Below are 24,238 nucleotides of genomic sequence, written 5' to 3' on the forward strand. Positions count from 1 at the left end.
GCACTGGCCACCACGCACGGCTTCTGTGTCTGGACACAGGACGCCTTAAAGGGGCCAGTGCTGTCACCCTGACCTCGGCCCCCAGGGACACGCCCCCACGCCCTCAACCCCAGCCCCCTCACCCAGGTCCCCAAGACGGCATGCAAAGCCACGTCTGAGACACGCTCCCTCCAAATGCTGGCGTGGCCCCTGCAGCCTGCTCACCCAGGCCCAGCTGAGAGGCTGGCATGGCCTGGGAGCCCGAGGTGCCCCCCGAACAGGGCGTGGCAGACCTGACTACGTGCAGCCCTTTTGCTAAAGCAGAAACACGGCGCTCGGGGTCCTGGCGGCCCCGCCCGCGCCGAGTGGACCCACCGAGGAGTTCTGGCACTGCAGGCTGGAGCTGTTGAAGCGCAGGGCGGCGACGCGGGCCGGGCCCCCCGGGAGGTGGAACAGGCACTCATAGCCCCGCTGGCCCGACTGCGGCTGCGGCAGGTTCCGGGCGGCCAGGGTGATGGGCTTCACCACACCCACCGGCACGTAGATCTGGGTGGAGGGCAGGATCTGCGGGCAGTCCTGGGGGACAAGGCTTCAGCTGAGCCGGGGTGGAGGCTGGCGGGCGGGCTGCGAGGAGCCCGAGCTCCTCCAAGACAGGCGCCCCGCGCCCATTTTACACACCGGCAGACTGAGGACGTCGATGACAGCCAGCCGGGCCCGGGTTCCGGGCTGCACACTGTGACCTGGGCAGGCCTGCCCCGGGGGCCTGAGTGCCCTGCCCCGGGGTCCTAGGACCCCACCAGAGGGGCCCCATCTGGCAGCAGCCGACAGGCCCCTGAGGCAGAAGCAGGAGCAAGTTCTCAGCTGGGGGCCCCGGGAGTAGGTAAAAATAGCCAGAGCGAGCAGAAAAACAGCCCGGCCCCCAGGACCAGCGTTTCAGCAACACTAACTGATGCAACGGCCTGGCTTCCCTTGCAGCAGGGGTGCAGCGACCGTGGAGGAGCCGGCCCGCGGGAACCCTGCGAAAGGTGCTTTAAATAGAGACACTGAAAACAGACTGCAATCCCCACGCCCCATGGCAGCTCCCGAGGCACCACGGGCCGGCTCTGCAGAGGTTTCTGGGGCCCCTGGGGGCACTGGGGGGGCACAGCTAGCAGGGCAGGGCTGGCAGGCTGACTACGGACCGCCGGGTCTGCAGCTGCCCTGACGGCCACCTGCTCACGGGGCACTGACCGGCACGTGGGCTGCGTTTGGGGCTCAGGCTGCAGCCCTGCGGGAGCTGCCGGTGTGCACGGTGGCCACCTGAAAGGGCGCCCGTGCCAGCCCCCAGCCCAGGGATGCCCCCGCTGCCCCTCCACATCCCTCAGCAGCCCCAGCTCGTCCTGGCCACCAGGTCCCACTCCCGCTGTCCCTTGACCTCGCACCTTCCCTCTCCACCGACACCAGCTCTGCTGCCGGGAGGCCAGCACCGCTGTCTGTCCCCCCGTGGGTCTCGGGGTGCAGGCTCTACGCCCCCGTCAGGCCAGAGCCTCCCTGTGGCTGGGCCTCGGCACCTCATGACCCCAGCCATGGACGGGCGTCAGCTCGGGCCTGGGCCCAACCCCCTTGAGTGGCCTGAGACCAGGCTGAGCCAGAGGCAGCCGGGAGCTGATAAGCAGCGTGGACGCAGAGGCTCCGCCGTCCAAGGAATTCGGGGCCTATGAGTGAATGAGGGACCACGACTCCGTTTTCATAACTCAAGTTAGGTTCCCCTAACCTAGAACCCCTCCGCTCACGCAAATCAGGGACGTGTCTGGAAGACTGACCTCCACTCCGCTCACAGGGGCAAGGGCCTCAGGCCCAGAGCCTCCTGGTGACAAGGCTGCCAGGGGGAGCACACGACCCTGATCCTGGGGAGGCCGGGTCTGGGCGCAGGCCACCTCCCAGGGCTGCTCCACGTGGGACCCCTGCCGGGCCACCCCGTCCCCACCATGCTCTGGTGGCCCCCCCAGGCGAAGCCAACCGGGCAGACGTGGGAGCACAGGGACCCCGTCCCATCCCGGGAGGGAAGCAGGGAAACGCTGGGACTGGGGCCCTGCGGCCTGAGCACGAGCTGGGGAGGGGTCGCCCCGAGCACCAGACCTGAACCAGGGATGGGGGGACTGTGGCAACGTCATACACTCCTTAGGAACATCCCTATGCAACCTGGGATTGGCTGAGGAGGGACCGTCCGTGAAGTCCATCCCCAGACAGCCCCCCTTGACCCCCACCAGCCCCCCAGCCCCGCCTGGCTCAGGCGAGCTCCCGAGCAGGGTCTACCCCTGCTTCTCCCTGTCCCGGCCGACGCCCATGCCAGCCCTCCCCGAGCGCCCCGCCGGGCAGCCTGCTCCGCTGGAACAGTTCGGATGGGCAGAGAGCTCAGAGACGGCCAGTGAAGACCAGGCCCCCACCTCACACGTCCATTCTGCTGCCACCCCCAGCTGGCTCAGCCCCCCAGCTTCCTGCTGCCCCCGCCCCTTACCCCACCCCCAGGACCCCTGGGCCAGCTCCTCAAGCAGGCCGCACACCTGGGAAGCCCACCTGCCCACCTGCCCACCGCATGTCCCCACCCGCTCTTGGCCCGCCCCCGCCACTGCCGTCTTGTCCTGTGTATCGTCACCGGGGAGTGGAAGAACCAAGGCCCACGGGAAGTGGGCGGGGCAGCCAGGGCAGGTTCTGTGACGGGGCCCCGTGCCTGCGGCATCCTTCAGCCCCAGGCAAGTGCGGCCCAGATGCAGCCCCCAAGCACCCCGCGGCTGGTGGGACGCACACCCTCCTACCCCATCCAGCCAACAGATGTGGTACCCACCGCAGAGGCAAGGCCTGGCATCAGGTCCTGGCTCCGCACCCGAAGGCTGGGCGCGGGGAGCCCTGCCCCCACCGCGTCTGGCAGGCCCAGGTCAGTCCGGCCTGGTGCTCAGCCCCACTGCTCACGATAAAGTCAGCGCCTTGCTCGGCTCCAAAACAACTGCTACCTGATGGCTACTGAGGACCACGCAGCCCTGCAAGCAACTCCAGGAATGACCAGCCTTCTGCACCTCGCCCAGCCAGGCCCGTCCACGTGGACCCAGCCAGACACGCTCCCAGCTAGTTCCTGGCGCACTGGGAGGACGGTGTCTGCCCTCATGGTCCCCGGACGTGCCCTGGGTCTGAGGTCCCCAAGCCAACGCCACTGGCTGAGGTCCCCAGGCCGATATAGCCCCGGAGGGCGTCCCCCTATACCTTCCGGCCAGCATCCCCACCACCCCCAGGCGGCACCCAACTCCTCCACACCTCCGAACCCAGCCCCCAGGACGCCTTACCTCGGACACGTTGACGCGGCCCTCCAGGAAGGCACAGTCGGCGGCATTGTGTGTGCACACGTGGCGGTACTTGCACCAGTGGCAGGGGAAGGAGCCGCTGACGCAGGACAGGCAGCTGCAGGCAGAGGGCGGGGGGTGAGGCCGCAGCCTGGGCCCCCACCTCGCTGCCGATCACGGAGCCGCCCCAGGGCCTTTGCACAGGCTGCTCCTCACTGCTCGGAGCTGGTTTGCTTCTGCCCGCCGGGGGTCCCCTCCCTCCTCCCTCCACTGCCTGACAGGCTGACAGAACCTCTCAGAGACGCACAAGTGTAAAGCCGGCGCCAGGCCACGCGTGACCATCAGCACTGGAAACGCGTTAGTGCGGCTGAGAAGCGCGTTTTAAAATCCACCTTGTTCTAATACGCTAAGATTTAAACGTAGGTGGTGAGTGGCGGCTGCAGGCTGGACGGCCGTGGGAGACGTCACCTCCCCGACCAGAAAGCAGGCTCGCCTGGCAAGGGCCTGATTCGTTCCAATGTGTCTCCAGGGCCTGGACGGGCCACACAGCCCACGCCTCACCTCACCGTCCCTGCAGCTCCACATAACCCACCGCCCTGCCTCTACAGAGACCCTCGACCCCTCCAAGCCTCTGGAGCACAGCCCCTGCCCCAAAGATTCCAGCCCGCCCAGCATGGGGAGGCTGGACCCCGGTGCCAACAACACCCAGGCCCAGGGTGGGCACCGCACGAACAGCCAGGAGGGCGTCAGCCTGCAAGTCGGTCAACAAACGAAGACATGATTGAAAAATTAAGCGCCTCGGCTCGAGGCGGACCCCCTCCAGGCCCAGTGCTCTGGACCCCGTGGGACGAGCAGGGGGCCCTCAGCTCCTCCGGTTCTTCCTCTGAGGCTGGCGTGCTCGCAGAAGACCAGAGGCCCGGGGAGAGCGCCCACGCCCGGCTGTCCGTGCCCCAGGGGCTGCCCGACCCAGAGGGGACCCGGACCCCTCCTGCCCCAGAGCAGCAGGCATCCAGGGCCCGAGCCCCGGCTGGCCGTCCCCTGCCTGGACGATGCAGCAGCGCCCCCAGCTCCCTGCCTTGCTCTGGTGCCCGCGGCCCACTCCCCACACGAGGGGAATCAGCACACGTCACACCCCAGCTGCCGCTCCCGCCACCCGGCCTCAGGCCTCCCCCTCGAGGCCCCGTCCTGGCTCCTGCGACCCGACCAAGCGCTGCCCCGCGGGACGCTGTGCAGGCCAGAGACACTCACGACTGGTGGACGCTGCAGTTGTAGAAGACGAAGTCCACGGACGCAAACTTCTTGCCCGTCTCCTTGGACTTCAGGTAGAGCTTGACCACCCGCTGGTCTCCTGTACCAGCAGCACAGGTTCCGTCACCAGGGCCCTGGGGCCGCCGAACCCAGGAGCCCCGCGCAGAAAAAGGCCTCGCCGAGGGCCCTCCCAACGGCCAAGGGCACCGCCCCCGCCCCCGCCCCCCACCCCGCAGCCCTGCTGTGCCTTCCCCTGACGCCCTCCGCGGCCACCACGGGACGCCCACCCACCGTCCCTGTGACCGTCCACCCCCGACAGGAGGCCCCCGCGCTGCCCAGGCCGGCCCACTCGGCCTCACCCTGGCCCCGCGTGATGGGCGCCACCTCCCGCGCAGAGGGGGAGCGGCAGTGAATCCGGCCATCCTCCAGGACGCCCTCGGACTCGGTGAAGTCCTCGAAGGAGCAGTTGACGCCGGCCGAGAGGTCGGGCACATTCCAGGCCTGCAGCACGAGCTGGGCGGCAGGGGGACAGGGTGACCGGCCCATCCCCCTGTGCCCCCGCGCCGCCCCGTCCCGTCCCCAGCGGCCGCGCTCACCGGAACCTGAGACGTGGTCACGGACACGTTGCGGGGCTGCACGGTCAGCTGTACGCACTGCAGCAGGTCTGAGGCGAAGCGCTGGGGCTCGGCCGCCCGCTCGCAGGCGTCCCGGCGGGAGCAGCTGCAGGCAGAGGCGTGGGGCGGGCTCGGACGGGAGGCCAGCGGAGCCCCTGGCCCACCCTGCACCCCGTCCGGACCCAGGAAGCTGGGCTCCTGTCACTCGGCGGGTCACGGGAGCCGGGCCCCCAGGCTCCCAGCGAGGCCGCTGGGCCCCCTGCCACCCCCACGGCCTGTGCGGACTCACGTGCTGTGCAGGACACACCAGCCGCAGTGGGGGTCCCGTGACCCCAGGCACAGCTCACACGACGTGTACTGCACACAGCTCTCCACGGGCACCCGAGTCACCTGCACGAGAGGCCTCGGCGTCAGGTCCCTTCGGGCCCGTCCCTGTGCCCCACACACCAGGGAGCCCCCGTCTCAGGCCTTCCTCCTGCTTCGTCTCTCCAGGGGCCAGTCCTGGGTGACCCTGACCCGGCCGAGCCAGGCCAAGCAGGCCGGGCCGGTCTCCAGGTAGCGCGTCGGTGTGGGCGACAGCTCTGGCCAGTCCCTCTCGCTCTGCTGCACCCCGAGCTTCCCAGGGGAGCCGTGGGCACTCCAGCCCCAATCCTGAGCCCAGAGGCAGGCAGGGCGCCGCTTACCCCAACCTCGCCGGCTTGGCCCGAGACACAGAGCGACCGAGTAACCCGACAGCGGGAAGGGGCAAAGGGGAAGGGAGCCACCAGGACGGCAGGGAGGCCCAGCCCCACCTGCACCCCTCCGGCTGCCACGGGGTCACCAGGTGGAGCAGAAGGGCAGAGGCCGGCTCCAAGCAGGCTGGACCAGAAACACGGTACGTGACCTTGATGAGCTGGCCGGGCCAGAGCCCGGGAACTCGGGGGCCACAGTGGACACCCCAACCCCCCAACATCACTACCCTGAAAACGCTCTCGTTGAGCATCTGCTCCCGTGGGTGTGCAGTCGTCCAGGGACCGGGGGCAGTTCCAGACCCCGCCGGGGCAACCCTGGAGGCTGGCTGGACAGGGAGGGCCCCGCCCAGGAGGGCCCCGCCCAGATCCCCGGGGCACCCACCTGCTTTTCCGTCATGGCATACAGGTACTGGCGGTCGGGGCTGAGGACCAGGTCACGCAGGATGGGGCTGCCCTCTTGGGCCACCACGCTCTCGTAGGCCAGGGCCGGCCGGCCGCCGGGGTTCGCCAGGTCCACCAGGATCTGCGGCAGTGAGACCCACGTGGTGCTGCCCCAGTGCCTTCCAGCCGCTGCCCACTCCCAGCCCAGGTGTGGGGTCGGGAGCCCCCCCAGCCCCCCTCCCAGCCCTTGAAGTATAAGGCCGAGCCCCCACCCCCGCCACGCCCAGGAGCCGGTGCAGGACCAACCGTGGCCGGCAGGCTGGTCCCGGCCCAGCCCCTTCGCCAGGCGTGGGGGTCTCTGGGGGCTGGAGAAAACCACAGCCCGCCACCCACCACCCGTCACGAGCTGCACAGCCACATCCAGGGCAGAGGCGGCAGGAGCCCGGGCGGCCTTCCCTGGGGCCAAGCTGGGCGTCCCCATCGCCGAGGAAGGGCTATTTGTGCAGAGGGGAGGGGGCACGAGGGGCGGCGGGCCCGCAGGGGTGTCCAGTGCAGCCGAGAAGAGAGACCAGGAACCTCCCAAGTGGGAGGCAGTGGGAGCTGGGTCCGAGAGAGGGGGCACCCCCAGCACGAAGGCGGGAGGGAGGGCCGACGTCGCATGCATAAGGAAATACACTGTCTATGTCCCGAACACGCTGGGACTCACTCAGCCAGCTCTCGCCCGCTGCGCTCGACGCTGCAAGTATTTTTAGTTGCTTTTACCAAACAAACGTATTTAATTAACAGCGAGAGAGCCGAGGGGCTTTCCAGAGACGGGACACGTGGGGCGGCCGGCTCAGCCCGCAGGCAGGCTCCCGGGGCCGCCGGCCCACCTCCACCTTGGCCCAGCGCCCTTCCTTGGCACCTCAGGCTGACTGGACAGGGCAGGGCAGGCCTGACCGGCCAGGCGAACACCCCTAGCTTGGGCCAGCTCCATGGCGGCTGGGAGAGGGCGGCCGGCCGGGGAGGCCACGGGGAAGGGGGAGGGGAGGGCCGCATTCCTGAGCGCCCGCGGCCACCCCCCCACTTCCGCTCAGCTGCCGCCCCGCCGGGCAGGCAGGCTTAAGTCAAACCAGACCCGGAAGAGCCGAGTCCGGCGCCTGCCGGCAGGGGAGGCAGCCAGGACTGGGCCGAGAGGGAGGAGGGGGGCAGGGGGCGCGCAGCAGCCCAGCCTCAGCCCCCGCGGGTAGGGCCTGGAGGGGACCGCAGCCTGCAGCCCCAAACCCCAGAGCCTGCTGCCCTGCTCTCACAGGGAGCTGACTGGGCCCTGGCCGCAGAGGCCGGGAGGCCGGGAGGCTGGCCTCTGCACCCGCACCGCCTGGGCCCAAGCCCTGCTCAGGCGCGTCCCCGCTGTGGGGCCTCTGCCTCAGGGTCCCCCACACACCCCGGGCGACGGGCGCCTCCCCCCACACCAGAGCCACTCCGGGGACTAAATGACCCAGCAGAGGGTGCCCAGGGGGCCAGGCCCCGAGGCAACCCCCAAAACCCAAGGGCCGGCCACAGAGGCGCAGCAAGGCCAGGCTGGACCGCAGCCAGGGAGCCGGGGGCTGGACGGCCAGAGGGCAGGGCAGGGCACCAGTGGGGACCCAGAGCTCCAGACCCATCTCAACACAAATGGGCCAAATCAGGGTCCTCTACACCTCTTCCCTGCAGGCGCCTCCACCCGCTGCAGCCCCCCTGGAGCCCAGACCTGACACTGCCGGCCCCTGGGACTCCTGGGACCACCACACCCCTGGCCCTCGTGCAGGAGGCGCTGAACTGGGACACTGCCGGGCCCCAGGCTCTCCCACCCAGACCCCCGGGGCCCGACCCCTCCCTGCTCAGGGCCGAGGGCGCGGGCTGGGGCATGGACGTCGCATCAGGGGTGCCCCCACCCCCCTGTAGGGGACAAGGGAGACAGTTCAGGGAAGGCGGGCACCTAGGGGAAGGCACAGTCCCGGGCAAGGTGGGAGGGCGGCCAGCCCGTCTCCAGAGTGCCCCCGCCCCCAGGCCCGCCAAGCGCCGCGACTCGACAGGCGGCTCCCAACAGCTGCGGCAAAAGTGTGTTCGTCCAGCTGTCCATCGCCACGCGCCCATCTACCCCCCCCTGCCCTGAACTTGGCGGCCCCAGCCCTTAAACCCGCAAGGCTCCCCCGTTTCCGGAGGGCACGGAGCAAGGGGGGCCGGGGAGGCACGGCCCACAGGCCAGTGGGAGGACATGCCCCACTCTGTGCGCCGTGCAGCCCCGTCCAAGCTCCGCAGGAGCCCCGCACGCACACGAGACACACGGGCTTTCGGCCAGTCCTCGGGACACACCTGCCGCGGAGCCTGGTTTTCGGGCTGCAGAGCCCAGGCAGCACCGAGGTAAACGAAGGCCCACAAGGACCTGCCAGAGAAACCCCGGGCTCCAGACCGCCCGCTGCAGCTGGGGATGCAGCGTCTGCTCCAAAAGTGGGAGGAGGGATGCGGCAGGCCACCAGGAGGGCACTCCGGGGAGAAGGGGCGTGCAGGGCGGGTACGGGGCCCAGCAGCTGGCAGGACAGCGGGGCACACACCACCGGCAGCGCGCGTGCTGACGCCACACCCCTGCCCACAGCTGTCACTCGAGGGCCACCCACCTGGGGCGGCCCAGCCCGGACTCCTCGTCCCCTGGTGTCCTCCCTGACCTCCAGCTGTCACCGCTGCGCTCTGCAAACCTTCCCCCGACGAGCACCAGAACTCTCCACTACCAGCTGAGAGCCCTCCTTCCCCAAACCCAGCTCGGTCCCTCTGGCTTGAGCGGAGCCGTCCAGCTGCCCTGGCACGCCTGCCGGGCTGCACCAGGCCCAGAAACCCACCCAGCCCGGCTCTGACCCAGACCCTCGGCCCCTGCTCACTTCTCCACCGGGGTCGTCCCTATCCGTCTGTACAAGGGGGAGTCCCCTGGATTCTGAGCTGAGGCACAAGGGCTGTCAGTGCCCCCACGAAGGGTTTGGGCCCCAGCAGCCTCTGGGAGCCAGGGCCAGGCAAGACGCTGACCACGGGCTGTGCACCTACTGCCACCACGGGCCCACTGCACCCCACAGACAGGCCAGGGAACGGGTTCACCTCGGCATCCCCAGGCCAGCAGGACCCTGGGGCCCAGGGCCCAACAGACAGGAAGTCCTGCACAGGGACCCCTGCCCAGGGCCAAGGGGAGGGGGCCCCTGGCCCTGGAGGCCCCAGCCCTAGGCTGGGCCAGCTGGCTGACCCATACCCATCACCGCGAAGCCCCGGCCAACGGCTGTGGGCAGGCAGCTGACGGCCCGGCCAGGTCAGCTGTCTGTCCAGCCCAGAGCCAACAAAGGGTCCATTCTCCGGGCCGAGGGCGGGTGTGGGCACCAGGGAGGATGTCTGGGCCGTCCCGGCTGCATGCCAAGGCCGGCACGCGCCCTAGCCCCCGGAGGCAGGGGGCTGCCCAGCTTGGCCCCTTCCGGGAAGGGCAAGCTCCCTGTCCTGCCCACCCCAAGACAGCAGCCCCCGTGTCTATCTGCAAAGTGGGGCTGCCCTGGCTGAGCAAGACTCCTGGTCTCCGGACGGGGATGGGGGTGGGGAGTAGGACAGGCCCTTGGGTCGGGGAACAGGCAGAGAACGGACAGCGGCCAGCAGGCCACCACGGTGCTGGGACTTCACAGGCACCCCCTCCTCCTGTAGATGCAGCGGCCAAACCTGTTCCCCGCCCCCAGGAGGCAGGGTGGTGCAGGGAGGGGCTACCAGGGACGGGAGCCCCTGCCACACCCTCCTTCCCGGACAGGGCTGAGGCCCCCCGATGGGCCCAGCTCCCAGACCCCTCCCCACCCCCTCACAGGCCACCACAGCCTCCCCCCTTCTCTGACTGGGGGCAGGTTCCAGGCCCCGTCCTGGGTCCGTTCTCAGAAAGGCCATGAGGAATTTGATACTGGAAAAGCAATTAGCAATTTCCTCTTGGCAGTAATTAGGTAATTAAAACATGATTTGCAGGAGGCCTGATGTTTGTAATTGGGCCAGATACACCTGGTAAGGTTGGGGCATGGGGACCCAGGAATCTCATCTTTCCTATTCTCAACCCTCAACACGCAGACAGGAGAGCAGGGACCAACCAACGCAAGCAGTGGTCCTCCCTGACCCTGTTTCCTCATTTGCCCACAGACACCCCACTCACAGAACTGTGAGAATTAAGAAACTCACAGCTCCTAAAAGCGGAGAGGCCAGCCTAATCGGGAGCTGCTTGGAGGTGGGCCCCCAAGGCTGAGCCCTGCCAGGGGGAGGAGGTGACAGCTGTCCTGGGGAATCTGTCCCACTGCTTATGGAGGCTGCAGAAAGTTGGGCCAGGAGGCAGCTGCGATCGTACAGCCTTCCATCACACGGCAGTGACACGGCCAGGGTGCCGCCGCGGCTTGAGACTCAAGTGGCGCCAAGGCCGGCCACGGATGCCGCAGCAGGCAGCAGTGACCACCTGGCCAGATGTCCCTGCCTCAAACCCAAGACCCACCTACCCACTCTACCCCCTCTGCACCAGCAGCTGACGCAGCCCCTCCACTTTCCCAAAACCACCACTGCCCTCCAGCTCTGTCCCCAGGCCTGAGCTCTGCAGCCTCTGATGACCACCGCAGGGTCACCAGTGATGTGTCCACCACACACAGAATAAACCCCCAACCCCCTCCAGCACTGCTCTGTCCCCAGCAGTGCTAGGGCACCTCTGAGCTGTGCCCTATTGTTCCCACCCCCCCAGAACGCCCTTCCCGCGCACTCCACAGCTCCTTGGCCTATTCCGGCCTCCGTACCCATCTCCTGGGCTGCCAGGGGCTCCCACTCCCCACCGCAGATGGGTCCTGGAGGGCAGAGCCCTGTCTGCCCAGAGGGCAGGGGTCCTGCACTTTGTGGGCGGTAACCTTGGGCCCTGTGAGGCCACCCCCACCAGGCTGGCCCTGAGCCTGGGCACTCGGGGGACCAGGCACAGGAAGGCCACTGCCGGCCTGCACCCGAGGACATCATTCTTTCCAAAGGTGCCCCGGTGCTGACGCTGGGCCTAAGCCTGACCAGCCGGACCCTGCAGGGAGGTGGACCTGGGGCAAGACCCCTGTCGGCAACCCTGCTGGCCGCCACTGCATGTGCCCTGGTGCAACACTGGCTCTGGGGTGAGGGCTGAGGTGGGTCGGACAGACCCACAGGGTGACCAGCAGGTCCCTGTGCCCGCTGGCTCAGCCCACCGCAGCCAGCCACCCTCGAGAGCCAGAGACGACATCACGTCCCCCAGGACACAGCAACATCCGGGGCACCGTGCAACGCCACCCGCAGGTTCCGGGAACCCCCGCCCTGGGTGGGCAGGGGCAGTGCACCCACGGGGCCCCACGGGCACAGCAGCTGAGACACGCAGGAAGCAGGCGGCTGAAGCCGCTCCACTCCCCACCGACAACTCCTCGGGCAGGGAGCACCGCAGGGACCCAACACCGTCCACGAGCAGGGCTGCGTGGTGACCGCTGACCCACCCCCCGCCGGGTGCTGGAAACAGCAACACAGACAAAAACAACGTCACGTCCGCCCAGAAGGAGGGGACGTCATCAAGAGTGTCTGGAGCACAGGACGCCCCCGTGGCACGGGACTAACCGCACAGCACAGGTGAGTCTCGCAGGGTGCTGAGCGGAGGTAGACGGACGACGTGCCGGGGGACTCGGGCCACAGCCAGGCCCAGGGACGGATGGTCAGGCCTTGAGGGGACCCACGGGAAGGGCAGCGCCCGAGTAGGCGCCCGCCGTGCTCTCCTGTGACACTTCCCAGGCCGGGCGCTTTCCTGAGGGTGAGTAACCTTCAGAGTGGATGCCAGTGGCAGGCCAGCCTCACGCAGGACACTGGATACCACCCTGCCCCCACCCCCAGAGGCCATGTGCACACGCTCCGGGCTTGAGTCTCAGCACCGCGACACACAGGCCACTGGAGGGCAAGCTGCTAGAAATCAACGCGTCCTCCAGACACACGAGACGAGCCCCACGGGGGTGCAGGCGGCAGGCCAGGGGTGGGACCCAGCCGGCTCCCGCCAGCATCTCTCAAGACGTCAGCGTCCCCAGCGCCACGGGGCCTCCCCCACCCACCTCCCGCACAGGCCTGGGCTTTGGGGAGCAGGGGTCTCCACTGATGCACCAAGCAGGAGCAGGGACCCTGCGGACAGGCCGCCCTGACCGCCCTGATGCAGAGACCTACCCACAGCCACTCGACTTCCAGGGCCTCTGAGTTTCAGAATCCTGGGGAGGGCGGAGGGGGGGCCATAAAGGGAGGGGCTGCCATCTTTCAGAGGCAGCTTCTAGAGACCAAGATCTCTGGAGGGTAAGGGACGTTCCCCTCCCGGCAACCCAGGCCCAGAGCGCTGCACTCGGCAGGCATACAGAGCACTGGTGCCCGAGGGGCCGGTGGCCAGGCCACCCCAGGCCCACTCTGGGGACAGAGCACTGAGACCGCAGCCCATGGTCTCTCCTCCCTACGGGATCACCGCACAGGCAGCAGTGTGAACCCACTGGTGGGCCCAGCCTGGGAGGCCAGCTGCGCTGCCCCGGGGCCCACCCGGGGCCCACCCCGAGGCCCGGTGCCCCATGGGCCCGCGATGCACCCCCGCCGCTCAGGCTGGCCCACGATGCTTTCTTAAGATGTAGATTAGCTGCCAACACTTAACAATCAAGAGACATCACACAAAACACAGATTTTCAGGTTCTCTCGAAAAACCGGCTACTCATGGGTATGGGGCCGTGTTCCTGCCTGGTATGGCCACCAAGCGGCAGGGCCAGCTGTGTCCCCAGCGCAGTCTGGCCCTGCAGCAGTGGCAGGACAACTGCCCTCACCAGGCCCATGCCGCCAGCTGGGGAGTGGCAGGGGAGGCACCCCTGGCAGGAGACCACAGCCTGTGCTCCAACCCCTCACTCCCCCGCGGGCACCCAAGGACCCGGAGGCCACCGGGCAGGGGAGGCACAGGAGGGGACAGGCAGGACGGAGGTCTGGGGGTGTCAGCACAGGAGCATGACAGCCTCTGTTGAGGTCGGAGGGGCAGGTGGCGGGCAGGGCCTCTGGGGAAGGGCAGAGGACTCAGGGGGCACCCCAGCCAGCCCTCAGCGGCTGAAGTTGGCAGCTCTTAAATTAATCAGCTACAATTTTACACAACACCGTTCGGAGATGGCCCAGAGCCAGCCACGTCCCTAGGGCTGCCCAGTCGCTTTTTAAAGCCCGGGAAAGACCGGACGTGGGGAGGATGGGGTGTGCCAGCGCAGCGGGACTGTCCCTGGGCCAAAGGTGCGGGCGAGCCCTCAGGCCCAGGCTCCCGCTCGGGGCAGACAGAGGACACGAGACAGGGAGCCAGGGCTCGCGGCTCACGTGGTGGGGCCAGGCCCGGACAGGAAGGGCCTGGATTTAAACCCCGGAGACAGAGCCGAGGGCCCAGCCCGCCCCAGGCCCGGAGGAGACAGCTAGGCAGGCCAGCAGGGAGGGGGCACCGTGCTGGCTGGAGCGCCCCCTGCCCTGGCCCCGGCCCCTGGACCACAGCCGCACCCACCCCCGGGCTGGGTCAGGATGACATGAGAGGGACGAGGCAGGGGCGGGAATTCTGCTGCTGAAGGCCAGGCCCGGCCGGGGAGACGTGGGCGCCAGCAGGGAGCAGCGTCCTTCAAGCGGGCCAAGGCCAGAGGCCTTGCCTGGGGACCTCAGGAGGTCCAGGAACCGGCGGGCCAAGGGGACGGGAGCCCAGGCCTAGGGACAGGGAGGGGACACCCCTCCCCCCGGCCCTCACACTGCCCCAGGCCCCAGAGCGGGACAGGGAGGCCCAGAGAGAAGAGGGCTGGGCCACCCACGAGACCTGGTGCCCGGGCCGCAGACCGTCCCCCGCCCCACGGGGCAGGGGCGCGCGGCGAGGAGGGGTGCGGGGGGCCGGTCTGGGGGCGAGGGGGCAGAGCCTCAAGCCAGCACAGCCCCTGGGTGTGGCCGACCCCACACACCCGAAAAAGGGTGCCGTCCACTCACGCGGTGTGTGGTGCCCAGCTGGATGCACCGGGGTGGATGGTGCCCTGGTAGGCAGGTGCGGGGGAGGCGCAGAGGGACGAGGGGACCTCAGCTGTGGCTTCCTCACTCCCGAAGCAGCCTCTTCTCACAGGAGGGCCCAGGCCACCCCCGCGGTCCACTCTCGGGGCCTCAGTTTCCCCTCGGTGGGACCGGGGCAGGGAGCGAGACCGGCAGGCGGCAGGGGGGAGTCCGCGCTGGACTAACGCCTTCCCCCGGCCTCACAGGGAGGCTGGCTACTGTGGGACAAGACGGTGCCGGGCCAGCTGCCCGCCAGCCCACCAGCCATCAGGAGGGCCCCTCCCAGCCCCTGGAGCCTGGCCTTTGGCTAGGTGACAGGCTCTGGGGCCTCGCAGGAAGGTCTCCAAGTGCTTCACCCGCAGCCAAACCCCATGGGGGCTCTTGCCGCAGTGGGGCAGGCCCCGCCAGGCACAGCCCACCAGCGCACACCCACGGGGGTCCACGGCCCCTCTCCTCTGCTCCCCCAGCCCTGGGGCAGCAGCAGCGAGCTGTGAGCTGGGTGAGGCCCCACCCCTAGCAAGGGAGAGTGCCCTTCACCCAGGGCGCAGGCAGGATCCGACACCAGGGCCAGGACGGGGGGCACAGGGGCTGGCCCGGAGGGTGGCAGGGGCCCGAGCTGGGCTGCCACCACCCCAGAGGCCCCCCAAGCGCTGTGAGCAGAACTCCACGGCACCCAGCCCGGGGGGCCCTCGGCCAGCACAGCCCCCACTGCCCAAAGCCCTTGCTTCAGGCTTATTTCACAGGTGGGAAAGCTGAGGCTGGGGGCAGGGCCCTTCCCAGAGGCCACAGAGCCAGCCGGCGGTGGGACGTGATTCCCAGGGCACCCAGCATGGCAGGGACAGGAGACACCCCGCCCCGCAAGCTCTGGGAGCAGGCAAGGCTCTCGCTGGCCCCAGGCCCAGGCCCCACCCCCGGGCGCACGCCGGCTGGGGAGCTGTGTCAGCAGTGGCCTCGGCACGGCTGTTATTTCATGCACCGGGCCCCGCCCCTGCGCTGATCCTCGGGGCTCCCAGGCACCCCCACCCTGCTGTGCCCCAGGAACTTCCTCCACAGCAGGCCGGCCCTCCCCTGGCCTGGTCCCTACCCACCCACCAGGTCGCGGCTGAGCCTCGGGGGGCTGCTGCCCCAGGAAGCCTGCCCCTGCCCAGCTCAGCACCGGCTCCGCTCAGCCCAGCACCTGCTGGCGGGGACGGAGACCTGGAAGCACGGGACCAGCCCCGCCCCAGGGGCCCACGGAGGGGCCCAGGAGCTGACCTCCACTCCAGAACACCCCAACAGTGGCGCTCCAGCGGGGGCAGGGCACCCCCCTTGCCCTGCCCTCGGCCTTGCCGTCTCCCTGCAGGATGGGGCCTCCCTCCAGGGCAGAGTGCTGCCTCAGCAGACACCGGATCCCGGGAGGGGAGGGGGCCCCACAGGCCTGCCCCGCCCCTGCCGCCCACACCCGTGGGGAGCAGGGCCAGCAGCTCCGGCGTCACCAGGCCCCGACGCCCAGCCAGGGCCTCGGGCCGGATGCGGAAGCAGCCCACAGGGAGAGCAAGGGGACCGAGGCGGGCGCTCAGGCCCAGCCCCTGAGCCCCTGGAGGTCACCGGGCCTGGCACGGGGGAGCCCCCGCCCCGTCCACCGGCACACAGAGCGAGGCAGCTCGCGCTCTGCCGGCCCAGGCTGACCTTGCGGATGCGGCCGCTGCGTGTGCCCACGAACACCACGGTGCGGCCCCGGTAGTCGTAGGCGGCCACAGCGGTCAGGCCGTCGTCCTTGTCCACGAACAGGGGCGTCCCCTCGATGGTGACCGTGCCGCCCAGCGGCTGGTTGAAGTCCTGCCCGCAGAAGTCGTCGTCGATCTGGAGAGGCTGCGGGAGCGGGGGAGGGTCGGGGGTGAGGCCAGGCGCTTTGGGCCCTGGGGGGCGGCGCAGCCAGCACCGGCCGGCTCCCCTCACCAGGCTGGGGCGGGGTCTCAGGGGCCGCTCTCCAAGGCCTGCACAGGCCACACGTGGGGCGACCTTGGGCGGGGGGGTCAGGGATTCCTGGACCCACTTAACAGATGGGGAAACTGAGGCCCTGGAAGCCACTCGAGGCCCAGGAGCAGGCGCCGGGGGTGGGCACCTCTCACACCCACCAGGCACAGGCCCTGCATCCACCGCTGAGGGGGGAGCAGGCAAGAGGCAGCCTTGGGTGTGGGCAGGGAGGGGCCAGGCCTGCTGCACAGTGAGGCCGCACAGGCGGTGGCCAGGGACCGGTGGGGCACTAGGACGGCTCATTCAAGACAGAACACAGCGTTACACCTAAAAGGCAAAGGGAGGGGCCGGCTGAGAGGAGACGACTACGGTCAGAGAGGAAACAATCGATAGCGTGAGGTTCCGGAGAAGGGCCTGGGAGGGCAAGGCAGACGCCGGGGGCGGGGGGAGGGGGTCTGGGCATCTCCGCTGCAGCAGGCTGGGGGTCTGAGGTTTGCAGCGCACAAGGTCACCGATGCAGAAGGAGCACGGGAGGCGGGGTCAGGGCTGGGCCAGGGGAAGAGAGGCCAGTGGAGATGCCGGGGGCAGTGGGGACCATGCCCAGGCAGGGGGGACCAGCCGTGGCACAGGGCGTGCAGAGCAAGCACACAGCGATCTCGGCAAGCGCTGGCCCTCCGAGCCTCGGTCTCTCCACCTGTACAATGGAGACCAAATGCCTTCCTCGAGGGGCCGAGGGGGGATGGGCAATGCATCAGCCTTGTGCACCTGAGGCCGAGGTCTGGAGGGCAGCCCTGCCACAATGGGGCCCCGCCACACACAGCAACAGATGTGAGAAAGAAGGGCCACCCCACCCTGCTCTGAAGACAAACCAGGACGGAAATGGGAAAACTGAGGCCAGAGAGAGGCCGGGCTTTCCCTAGGCCACAAGCAAGTCCTGGGCGGCAGCATCAGAGGGGCTAAGGCCTGGCACTGGAGGTCCTCCACCCAGTGGCCCTGAACAGGTCCCTTACCCTCTCTGAGCCTGGGGTCTTACTCAGAGAAACAATGGGTCCTACTGCCTGGCGGTGTGCAAGAGACAGTCCCCAAAAAGCAGCTGGCCCCTACAGGACCCCGTCAGGGCCTAGAGATGGGACTGCCGGCTACTGAGCGCCCAGCTCCCGGGCATTCAGGCCGCTCCCAGGTCAAGTGCACGGCCAGGCGCCCAGGGCAAGAGTCAGAAGAGCCTATCAACAGGACACAGAGAGAGGAAGACGGTGTCTGCCGCCCACCTGACCCTGGTCTGGCCCCAGCTCGCCCCTTACTGGCCGTGTACCCTGAGCAAGTCACCCCACCCCTGGGCAACCTTGTCTCTGAAATGGAGACAAGATGGGGCCCGCAAGCACCCAGAACAGCACCAGGCGCGTGGTCAGAGGGGCTCCGCCCAATGGCCGCGGGGGCTCATGGACTCGTGGACACGGTCACGTCACCCCGTCTTCTAACGGGCAGGACAGCCGCAGCCCAGGTGCAGCCCTGACCCTGGAAGACGGGCCGGCAGCGGCCCCCAGCGCAGGGTGGGCGCCACGCGACGAGCGGTGGGCGCCTCGCTGCGGGACGGCGGGAAGCTCACCGAGTTGATGCACCCCAGCTCCTTGTTCAGCAGCCAGGGCAGCGAGAGCTTGCCCTCGCCGCGGTAGCACGACTGGATGCGCTCCTTGATCTTCTCCTTGATGGCCCTGAGGGTGAAGAGGCACAGCACCGACTCCCGGGGCGGCTTCACGCGGTTCTTCTGGCCCTGGGCAAACACGGTGAACAGCACCTCCTCGTCCTCGGCCAGGCCCAGCTGGCGGGCCAGGGCGCGGCCAGGCCGACTCAGGTAGGCGTCCTGCACCAGGCGGTACTCCACGCCCGCCTGCTCGCAGCCGATGGGGAACTCGACGTAGGAGTAGAACTTGGGGTCGTCCACGCACAGCCGCACGATCTTGGACGTGAAGAAGTGCTCGCCGGCGGCGTCGGGCGAGGTCAGCTGCGTGTCTAGCTGCAGGGTGAGGTAGTAGACGAAGTGCTCGCTGCGGAAGCTGTACACGTAGTAGATGTCGAAGGCCGGGAACTTGGACAGCGTGTCCGAGGGGATCTTCAGCTGCGAGGACACGAACTCGTCCTGGTACACGAAACCGAACATCTCTGCATCCTCCTCGTTGGCCATGAGCCGGCGGCTGGACAGCGTGGGGAAGTACTCGGACTTGCCGTCGATGGGCGTGCCCACAAAGAGCTTGGCCTGTGCCTGGCCGGGAGGCCCGGCGATCAGCACGCCCGCCATGCTGCCCGCCTCGCGCACGCCCGACAGGTAGTGCTCCTTGCGGTGGTGGGGCTCGCCCAGCTTGAAGAGGTCGTCCAGCCGCAGGAACTGGCAGATGCCCTGCGAGGCGCTGCCACAGGCCAGCAGGCGGTTGGCGGCCTGGTCCAGCAGCAGCAGCTTATTGACGTTGTCGGTGCTGCCCAAGCCGTGCGGGCAGGACTGCACGCTGGGCGGCGGGTAGCACTTCTCATTGTCCTCCACGGGGCCCGTCACGTGCGCCCGCAGCAGCGTCAGGTTCCCCGACAGCTTGTAGATGCGGTTCACGGCGCCCACGTACACCTCGCCTGTCTGCTCGTGGACCACCAGGTGGGTGAGGGCCCAGTCACTGGCCGTGAAGGTGCGGAAAGGGGGCTGTGGACCCCCACCCGCCCGCGGCGCGGCCCCCAGCAGCAGCAGCAGCAAAAGCAGTGGCGGCAGCAGCGCCCGTGGGCTCAGACGCGGCAGCAGCATGACGGGCTGCGGCCTCGGGCTGCAGCGCTCAGGTCCTGCAGGGATGCGCTTCACGGGGCCGGGAGCCTCAGCCCTGCGGGGAGAACGGGGGACAAAGTGTGTGAGTGCCAGCAGCCCTCACGTGCCCACACGCACACGTGCCGTCACCGAGCTCCACGCGCCCGTCCTCTTCTGGGACGTCCCACTTCTGGGGCGTGACCTAACTCTCCAGGAAAAGCCCGAGGTGCAGGAAGCGCACCTCCCCACCTGGAACCCTGCAAGCAGCTAAACCAAGCCTAGGACCTGCGGGCAGCACGGGCCACACACGCTCCATCGCTGCCTGGGCCACCGTGGCCGGGTGGAGGAGAAAAATGAACCCAGAACAAGAAAGCGGGTGACAAGGGTTCAGGGTCTAGATCAGGAGCCCCACCGACACCCAAACCTGGAGGCCATCACCCTCTGACTCAAGCCTCCCCACGCCCTAGGGAGCAAGACCCCCAGCCCCAAGCTCCCAAGGCGGGTGACCACCTCTCTGCCCGAGGCCCTGGGCAGTCCTACTCTCAGGGAGACAAGGAAGTTCGGGCGGGGCCGGCAGAAGGCGGGCCAGTCACACTGACCCCAGGGCTGCTCCCTGCTGACCCTGGCCCAGCCCCCAGCCCTGCACCTCCCACCCGTCATCCCCACCCCCAGCCCACCGGTGCCCCCGCCCCGTGCGTGAGGTCCCCGAATCCTGCCCTGGCCCCACTTCCTCTCGGAAAGTCTCAGCTCCCCGCAGCCCGGAAGTTGGCAGTCGGGCACCAGGTTAAACCTAGACCCTGTTGCTTTGCAGCCACGTGGCCCCGGTGGGGTCACTCCTCTTTGCCAGCCTCGGTCTCCCCATCCGTGCAATGGTCATGACAACAGCTCGTCTCCCGCATGAGGCGGCGTGCCCTCTCAGGGCCAGCAGGGGTCCCACCCTGGCTCTGCTGGTCACGCCCCCAGACGTGCTTGCTGGGGCCTCACCCCACTCCTGGATGGAAACTGACCACAGCAACGCCGGGTCCCCACTGCAGGCAGGCACTGAGGCATGCTGCGCACACTCTTTGCCCCCAGACAACGCCTCTCATTTTACAGGTGGGGAAGCCGAGGCCCAAAGAATAGGTGCCTTCTGCCAAGTCCAGGCTGGAAACTGGCCCCAGGGCCTGTGGGTCTCTGGGCCCCCACGTCTGCCCCTGCAGCACAGGGCTCCTCTGGCCTCCTGCCCCTCTCCCGGGGTTCTCTTCCCTCCCTGCCCACAGCCCCCGACCTGCTGGCCGAAGGCAGCAGCCGCTCCCTCTCAGTCACCCCGTTTAATTTGTGGCATGGCGCTTGCTAACGGTTTTGTTACGTATTGTTCCCAGATGCTCTCCCCACCAGAGTGGCGGTTCTGCGAGAGCAGGGCCTGGCTCTGTGGTTTCCCACTGAACCCCAGAGGCCGGCCCAGGACCCAGCACTTGTGAATGAAAGAGTGAACGACTGGGTCCTGCAGAGTAGGACCTGCTCCCTCCCTGTGTCCTCACTCCGCACTCACCCTCTGCCACTGAAAACCCACACCTCTGCTCAGGTGGTAGGGAGGGGGGATGCTGAGGCTTAGGAAATGAGGGCCTCCGGCCAGGATCCCGCAGTAAGGGGACAGGGCTGTGCTGCCTGCAGGGCCCCCCCAGCAGGCTGTCAGCTGCCTTCCTGCAGATCTCCGCCCAGACACCCCAGGAACTATGGCCGCCAGGGACCTGGCAGGCAGCCCCTGCCCCCAGCTCAGGAGCCCAGGGCAGACCTGGAGCCGGAGAAGGGGCTCCTCGGGGTGGCGGCGGGGCCTGGGCTGAGAGCCTGGGAACTCCAAAGAAAACATGAATCACTCACCGTTTATCAGTTCAAAGAAGGCCTGCAATTACCAGGGGCTGGGCTCTCTCCTCCTTTGGGATAATTATACACGTCTTAACTCAATTACGGACCCTACTTTTTATATTAAACAGGAGGAACCCAGCTGAAGCGGCACCATCCAGACTCCAGCCCGGCCGGGCGCCTGCTGCCCCTCCCCCGACAGAGCTGCCCGAAAGGACCAGCCAGGGGCACGGGGCTGCAGCCAGGAAAGGGGGACCCAGGCCTGGGGCCGAGTCCTCGTGACCACCACCTCACAGGGGCCACCGAAGACTCTGGGTGACTTCCCCTACCCGAGAGGAACGGGGCCCGCGGCTCGGATACACCCAAGGTCACCCAGCTAGTTCTGAACACTCCCACAGAGACCTGGACTCCCACAGGCCTCTGGTCTGCCCAGGAGAAAATGCATTCATTCCATGCTGGGCAGGGGGAGGGGAACACCAACAGATGCACGCTCTGGGCTGGGGGGGGCGGGTAGAGCAGCACCAGCGCTGGGGTCTGGGGAGGCCCTTCCACCTGCTCTAGAAGGACCAGGCCCCAGAGCTGGGGGGGAGGGGCATCCTGGGCACAGAGGAGCCAGAGCAGAGGCCGGGGGTGGAACCCGCTGGACCACGCAGAGGGTACTGAGAGTGACCGCAGCACCCGGCGCAGGAAGCGGGCTGGGCCTGGCCAATCAGAACCAGACCGGGCAGGAGAAGCGGCCTGGTGCTGGGTGTGCCGACTGGAGGTGAGCAAGGCAGGGAGAGGCCAGATGGGCCGGCACAGTGGCCGCCACTCCAGCACCGGACAGGCTCAGCTGTCCAGCAGAGCGTGGAGCGAGCGTCATGCCCTGCTCTCTCCCGGGCCCAGCGGCCACCACCACTCCTCGCCCTGAGAAACAAAGGCCCTCAGAGGCCTCTTCACGGAGGGGCGGCCCCAATCTTGGCCCCCACCCCCCGCCACGGGATCTGGATTCTTCTGGGGCACGGACAGGTTGAGGTGTGGGGGACGGAGAAGACACGGCCCTCCTACCCAAAGGTACCTTGTCAGCAACTGGGACCAAGAGCTGCCCCGTCACCCCACCTCCCCCAGCAGAGGCCCCGGGAGGTGGTCCCCAGCCGTCTGCTCCGCTCCAGGCCTGTCCTATGGGACCAGGATCCAGGGCCACTGGAGTCCTGCTCCTCAGAAAAAGTGCCTGCCCTCGGGCTTCCCTGAGGGTCCTCTCCTCCTGACCCCATACTCCAGACACAGGGACCTTCGGGGGTGCGGGGGAGCTTAAAACACACAAGCCACGACCAGGAGCCAGCAAAGGGCTGTCTGCTTTGTCCAGAGCCCTCATCCCCTCCCACCCCCAAGCACACACCTCAGCCACACCGGGGCGGGCCAGGCCTCGGCAGAGCTGTCTCCCCTGCCTGAAATGCCCTTCTGGGGCCTCCAGGGCCCCCTCCCAGGCCCACTTGCTGCCCGGCCCTGAAGGGAATCACTGGCTTCCAAGTCCGCCTCTGGCACAGGACCGGGCAGGCTCTGGGCTGCCTAGCGCAGCACCTGGTCTCTCCTGCACACCCCAAACCAGCAGGGCGCCAGGGGACCTGCCTGGGGTGAGCTCCCGAGGGCCCAGGGCCTCCCGAGGGCCGGAGGAGCAAAGGCTGAGCCCACCCCCGCGCAGACCCAGAGAACCGGCCTCAGCTCGGAAGAAGGTGGAGCAGCGCGGACGGCCGCGCTGCCGGAGCCCAGGCTCACGGGCAGAGGCTCGGTCCACGTCCCCCAACACACACCCCTCTTTCTTTCAAGGGGCGTGGCACCAGCACCCCACAGATGAGCCAGGGGCAGCTCCCGGCTCTAGGCGGCCACCGGAGCCCCTCTCGCCCCCTTCCCGGGATCCCCTAGGGTCTCGGAACGGGCGGGGGTCCCCGGAGCCGCAATCCCCTCCCCGAAGCCGCTCGATCGCGCCCCGTCGCCGCCAGCCCCGCCGCCCACCAGGCCCGGGGCCGCGCAGCAGCCCTCGGAGTGGCCGCGGGAAGCGGCTGACCCTGGAGAGGCCCCGCGCGGGGCGGCGAGGAGGCCGGGCGCGCGGCTGGCGCACCGCCCCTCCCAGCCGGCGCGGGCCTGCGGGCCTGGGCGGACCGGCGCCCACTCCGGCCGCGCGGGCCTGCCGGCGCCGGAGATCCAGCGCACTCCGTCGGCCCGGCCCGGCCGCAGAGCCCTCCCGGCGGCGCCGCCGCGAACTTTCTCCCCGCCCGGCCCGGAGGAGGCGGCGCGGCCCCGCGAGCGCGGCGGGCAGGGTCCCATCCCGGCCGGGCGGGGACGCGCAGGCTCGGCGCCGCGGCCGCGCCCGGACACGCGTGAACCGGGCCGGAGACGCAGGGACAAGCGGGGCGCGGACACGCGGGGGCGCGGACACGCGCGCCGCCGCCCCCCACGCGACCCCCGCCCGCCCGCAACCCCGCGGAGGCCGCCCCGCGCCCGGACCCCGGCCCGAGGCCGCCCCGCGCCCAGACCACCGTGGGACCCCCGCTGGACCCCCGCCCGCCCCGCCGTGGGGAAAGTTGCACCCCTACTCACGGGCTGCCCCGGGGCGCGCCCGCCGCCGGCCATCGCCGCCCGCCGCCCGCGCCACCGTCCGCCCCGCCCCGCCGCGGGGCCGCCGAAGCCTCGCAGGCCACCCAGGCCGAGGCCGCCGCGCCCGGGATCCACTGCGTGGCCGCCGCCGCTGCCCAGCATGAATGGGGCGCCAGCCGCGCGGATGCGGACCGGCCTCGCTCTCACCGCCCGCGGCGCGTCGCGCGCATGCGCCGCCCGGGCGGGCCGGGCCTGGGCGGAGCCTGCGCGGGGGCGGGGCCTGCGCGGGGGCGGGGCCTGCGCGGGGCGGGGCTCTCGGAGGCCTCCAGGGGGCGCTCGATCCCCGCCGCCCGCCCTAGCCCACCGCTTGCTTCAAAGGGCATCGCAGCCGCCAGGAGCTGACGGAACCTGGTCCCGGTGCGGCCGAGGACGGCGGTCACGGCTCGGGGTCCTTAGGGGGCGGCGGGGCGTGGGGCGCGCGGTCCGGGACGAGGCCGGCGGGCTGGGCGCGGGGCCGGGCGGCGGTGGGACGCGGGGCGGAGAGTGGGTCCGGGGGGCGCGGGTCCGAACTCGCCGGGCGGCTGGGCAGACGCGGTCCCCGTGGCCGCGCTCCCGCAGCGGCCCGCGCGCCCCAGAGCCGCCCGAAGGTGAGGCCGCAGGGGCACCTGGCCGAGGGGAGGCGAGGCGGCCGGAGCCATAGAAACAACCAAAGGGCCGGGGGCCCGTGCGGGAGGACGAGCTGGGGCG

The 24,238-nt window shown here is 69.3% G+C and overlaps 1 protein-coding gene across 1 annotated transcript in view; it reads right to left on the reverse strand.

Moving 5' to 3' along the window:
* PLXNA1 (plexin A1) overlaps positions 1-23,711 on the reverse strand; it is a 46,404-nt gene extending 22,693 nt beyond the window's left edge. The window contains exons 1-10 of the mRNA XM_082413915.1: positions 23,495-23,711; positions 17,900-19,151; positions 16,006-16,188; positions 6,269-6,409; positions 5,445-5,545; positions 5,138-5,261; positions 4,901-5,054; positions 4,542-4,641; positions 3,297-3,411; positions 355-555 (exon numbers count right to left, since the gene is read on the reverse strand). Of these exons, the coding sequence (XP_082270041.1) occupies positions 355-555; positions 3,297-3,411; positions 4,542-4,641; positions 4,901-5,054; positions 5,138-5,261; positions 5,445-5,545; positions 6,269-6,409; positions 16,006-16,188; positions 17,900-19,078 (2,298 nt within the window). The 5' untranslated portion in view covers positions 19,079-19,151; positions 23,495-23,711. The remainder of the gene's footprint in view (positions 1-354; positions 556-3,296; positions 3,412-4,541; positions 4,642-4,900; positions 5,055-5,137; positions 5,262-5,444; positions 5,546-6,268; positions 6,410-16,005; positions 16,189-17,899; positions 19,152-23,494) is intronic.
* Positions 23,712-24,238: the final 527 nt, after the last annotated feature.

The sequence above is a fragment of the Balaenoptera physalus genome (genome assembly GCF_965194825.1).
Source record: "Balaenoptera physalus genome assembly, chromosome: 11".
Classification (NCBI taxonomy): Eukaryota; Metazoa; Chordata; class Mammalia; order Artiodactyla; family Balaenopteridae; genus Balaenoptera; species Balaenoptera physalus.